The sequence below is a fragment of the Pinus tabuliformis genome, chromosome J (genome assembly GCF_031772625.1).
Source record: "Pinus tabuliformis cultivar Carrire ecotype Pingquan chromosome J, CPIR1, whole genome shotgun sequence".
Lineage (NCBI taxonomy): Eukaryota > Viridiplantae > Streptophyta > Pinopsida > Pinales > Pinaceae > Pinus > Pinus tabuliformis.
In genome coordinates this window covers 1,527,581,084-1,527,585,296 of record NC_142295.1, presented here as the reverse complement: position 1 = coordinate 1,527,585,296, position 4,213 = coordinate 1,527,581,084, and the positions used below count along the sequence as shown (strand labels likewise).

The window sequence follows — 4,213 nt, the reverse complement described above, 5'->3', positions numbered from 1 at the left end:
AAATGAAAACTCACACAGTCATTCATGCTACTGTGCATTCTTCCCTTCCTTTTAGCAACACACAACCGTTACATTTCAACCCTGATTTTTCTTATGTTTCACACTGCTGTGAGTTATATTCCCCACATCATTCTCTGGTCTTGTCTTCGTTCTGTTTTTCATTCACACACACACTGTTTTTCATTCACACACACACTGCTGTGCGTTATGCTGCTTCATTACTAAATGGTCAACAAACAAAAAACATATAATACATACTATGTTAATGCAACCAAAAAAAATTACATACTTTTTCTTACCCATACCTCCGTAAGAGATAAGAACATTATAATTAAAAGTTTAGACCAACCTTTTACCTATCACAATAACTTTGCATTAAATACTTTTACGCGGCTCAAACAAAAACTTTTCCGCCTTGTTAAAATTTATTTGTTGCAGGTTTGTGAAGTCCGACCGTTGATTTGCTCTCATGGAATCTAAAGGTTGAGGTGGATTTTAGAAGACCTTTGTTTGCCCAACGTTAGTTCCCATGGAGCAGTGGTTTTGCAGAAGGTACAGAGGACGCGTGGAGGCATTTCATTGCATCAGAGCTGATTGCACGAAACCCCCTTCACAGCAAAAGCGGTCCGATATGTGTTAGAGGTTTTCCAGAAGCAGTTTTGGCGAATTAAATGCTGCTTCACGGGTCAACTCATGCGCTGTTGAAATTACATTTTCAACAATATTGAAAGAAACCTAATACAATTTCATGGGAGTAAATAATTATGTTTATTGTATGAACATAAGAAATTACTTACCCTCATGAAACAATCATGGAAATGCATCTGTATGAGTCTAAGAGCTACCTCAGGTTTCTTTCTAAATGCATTTTTTACCACCTCAAACAAAGTGAATTATGCAACTAGAAAAATTGGAGAAACTCTCTCTAAGTCCCTAAGGGACACTCGGTGGCTGAGATGTACCAATTCCAATAAGAACACTCGGTATTTCAATACTAACGCCAATGTTGAGGGTTACTGCATAACCAATCAATGCATAGATTAATACGCCAAAGAGTGTCGATCTACAGCTGCAATTCTTGTCAATTTCACGACACTAAACATACAGCGAAGCCATTCACGATTTGTTTGATGGTACAACGAAGCCAATCGGTGTGCACGGTACACTTGGACCCCATATGGAGCGCTCATGGAAGATTGAGGAGGCGAATTCAAACCTATGTCGATTGAAATGAAGCGAGATCTCTTTTGATTATGGGTCGATGTGGGCAAAGGAATAGACTACCGCGCAAAATCATTTTAGTTTCGTTATTAAAATATTCATTAAATAAGGGGAGAGGAGCGGGTGAAATCCCAGCAAAGAATATTCAAGTGACATCAAATCCTTTCTGTTCATTCTTTTTTTAATTAAAAAACAGTAAGCCCACATCCCGTTAGTTAGAAATAGATATGCATATCCACAAATAATAGTTAACTAAATTTATTATAAATATTATTTATTATAAATATTAAATTAACCTTAACTTACTAAATAAGCGTGATTTTTTTGTTTGGTTAAGAGTTTGTCTTCCTCATACCTAAGGAAATAGGTTAACGTTCAAGTCCGAGAAGGATCTGGTAAGAGTGAAAGCCTGCTCCCTAAGGAACTACTAGCAGGTTATTTCAAGCGGCGTGGTTTTCCTTTATAACAGTGATGCGTCAATTGACATTCGAAAATAGCAGCCAGAGATATTATCCTCACCGTTGATTTGACTACTAAATTTATAGATTTTTTCACTTTTTGAAAAAAAAATGATGAAGAATGAAAAATGACATCCATAAAATTGACATATATTAAGTTGACCATAATTACTAAGTTCGAGTTCAAGTTCGAATTCCAATTCCAATTCCAATTTGATTCGATACGGGAAAAATTCAACTATACACATCTTAAAAAATGAAAAATTTCGTACCGTGTTATTTTTCAACTATACACATCTTAAAAAATGAAAAATTTCGTACCGTGTTAAAAACGTATTAGGACGTAAACCTAACCGTGCACACGAATTTTCGAATTTTTTGTACCAGTAGGGCCGAAATTGGTGACACATTTGACTCGTCCCAGTGACCAGGTCTCGCATGGCACGTTCGAAAGTTCATCCAGAAGAACTTTTCTTCAGATGTATCGAGCGCTTTGTGGCCACACTTTACAACTGTAGACGTGGCGAAATAAACCTCACACATTAATTGGGCTGACGTTTGCATTCTCTGATTGTAAAGCTCTATCTCTCTTCCTCAGTCCTTCAAAGATATCACTAGAAGGAAAAAGGAACCACCGATTACACCGAAAATGGCCGCTGGAACAACCAATGTTAAAGCCTGTCAAGCATCTACTTTCTGCGTGACGGGAGGGACAGGATTCGTGGCCTCCTGGCTCGTCAAGCGTTTACTCCACAACGGTTACACTGTTCATGCTACAGCGCGCTACCCAGGTTCGCATCTTCTCTTATTCAGAAAGCTTTCTGCCTTTCTTCAGTACGTTTAAGAAGCATATTATTGGGTGGATGCACAGAGAACGAAGCGAGGGTGCGCCATCTCCTGGAAATTCCCGGGGCTGCGGAACGGCTGAAGCTCTTCAGAGCGGAGCTATTGGAAGACGGCAGTTTCGACGCCGCCGTTGCCGGCTGCCACGGAGTTTTTCATGTGGCATCTCCCGTTGATTTGGCACCCAAAGATCCAGAGGTAAAGCCCTCTAATTAATCTCCTTTTAAGTTTCAAAATTCATGGTACCAAACACACCTAAATGTTGTTATATATAATTCGTGTTCCGGCAGAACGATGTGATAAGGCCGGCCGTAGAGGGAACGATGAGTGTTCTGAGGGCGTGCACGAAAGCCCAAACTGTGAAGCGCGTGGTGGTTACATCGTCTGCGGCTACGTTTATGAACCACGACCCAGTGGAGCAGGATCGGATCGTTGACGAATCCCGCTGGACGGACGTTGATTCCCTGCGGACTAAAAAGCCCTCTTCCTGGGTGGGTACATACATACCTAAGATAACCTACAAGATATCCAATTTTTTGATTCTATGACCTAAGAGACATCATTTATTTGATGGTGCAGGAATATGGGGTTTCCAAGATTCTGGCAGAGCGAGCAGCTCTCCAATACGGGAAGGAGTATGGACTGGATGTGGTGACCATCGTCCCTGTGCTTGTAGTCGGCTCTTCGATTACCCCAGACGTACCAGACAGTGTTCAGGCGGCCCTCTCTCTCATCACTGGCAACCCATACCTGTTGCAGCGATTTAAGGGCTTCCAAATGTTAGCAGGGTGTATACCATTAGTACACGTCGACGATCTCTCCAGCGCTCATATTTTCTTGATGGAGAACCCCTCTGCAGAGGGGCGCTACATCTGCTGCTCAATCAACACCTCCGTTCCACACCTTGCACGCTACCTGTCAAAACGCTATCCGCAGTACAATGTGCCAACCCAGTAAGCATCCTTATCAGTATTGTAACGCCTCCTATTGTCTAGATATGTATGTATATACGAGTATTGAGCAATTGAATGTTTGTGTGTATACGTCCAGGTTTGAGGATGTGGCAGATACCCCAAAGGTGAACATTTCATCGAAGAAATTGGTGGAGAGTGGTTTCTCCTTCAAATTTGGCGTTGATGAGATCTACGATGACTCTGTGGAGTACTTGAAGAGCAAGGGATTGATTAATTAAAGGAAGAGTACTAAACACAAAGGGATGTGTTATAAGCGGTGTAAAACCGTGGTGGGTTTGGGGTTTGTGATGATTTCGTTATTTATAAATTTGTTTACGGATGGAAAGGAAGTAGATTTGATATTGCATTTCTATTTTTTATTAAAAATCAAATTTTATTTGAGGTAGCTAATGACTTTTTTAATATAACTATTATAAAATCAAATTTTATTTGAAGTACTAATGACATTTTTAATATAACTATTATAGATGCATTCACCGATCTATCAAGGGTAAAGAGGATAAATTTTATTATATATAAATTAATTTTTAGAATGCAAAAGTTGAAGAAATATTTATTAAAATTATTTTTTAGTGATTAAATTAATGATTAATACAGATTTATAGTGTTTTTTTATTTCTCTATAAATTATGTGTATTTTTATTGTTTAAATTATATTTTAGGATAGTTTATTATTATTAATATTTTATATTAAAAATTATATGATTTACATATTTT

At 38.7% G+C, this 4,213-nt stretch overlaps 1 protein-coding gene across 1 annotated transcript; it reads left to right on the top strand.

The window, feature by feature from the left end:
* The first annotated feature begins 2,253 nt into the window (after positions 1-2,253).
* LOC149233328 (putative anthocyanidin reductase) lies at positions 2,254-3,881 on the top strand. The gene is made up of 5 exons (XM_089379731.1): positions 2,254-2,470; positions 2,551-2,720; positions 2,813-3,013; positions 3,102-3,475; positions 3,573-3,881. The coding sequence occupies exons 1-5, from the start codon at positions 2,329-2,331 to the stop codon at positions 3,712-3,714; spliced, it is 1,029 nt and encodes a 342-aa protein (XP_089235857.1). The 5' UTR covers positions 2,254-2,328; the 3' UTR covers positions 3,715-3,881.
* The last annotated feature ends 332 nt before the right edge of the window (positions 3,882-4,213 follow it).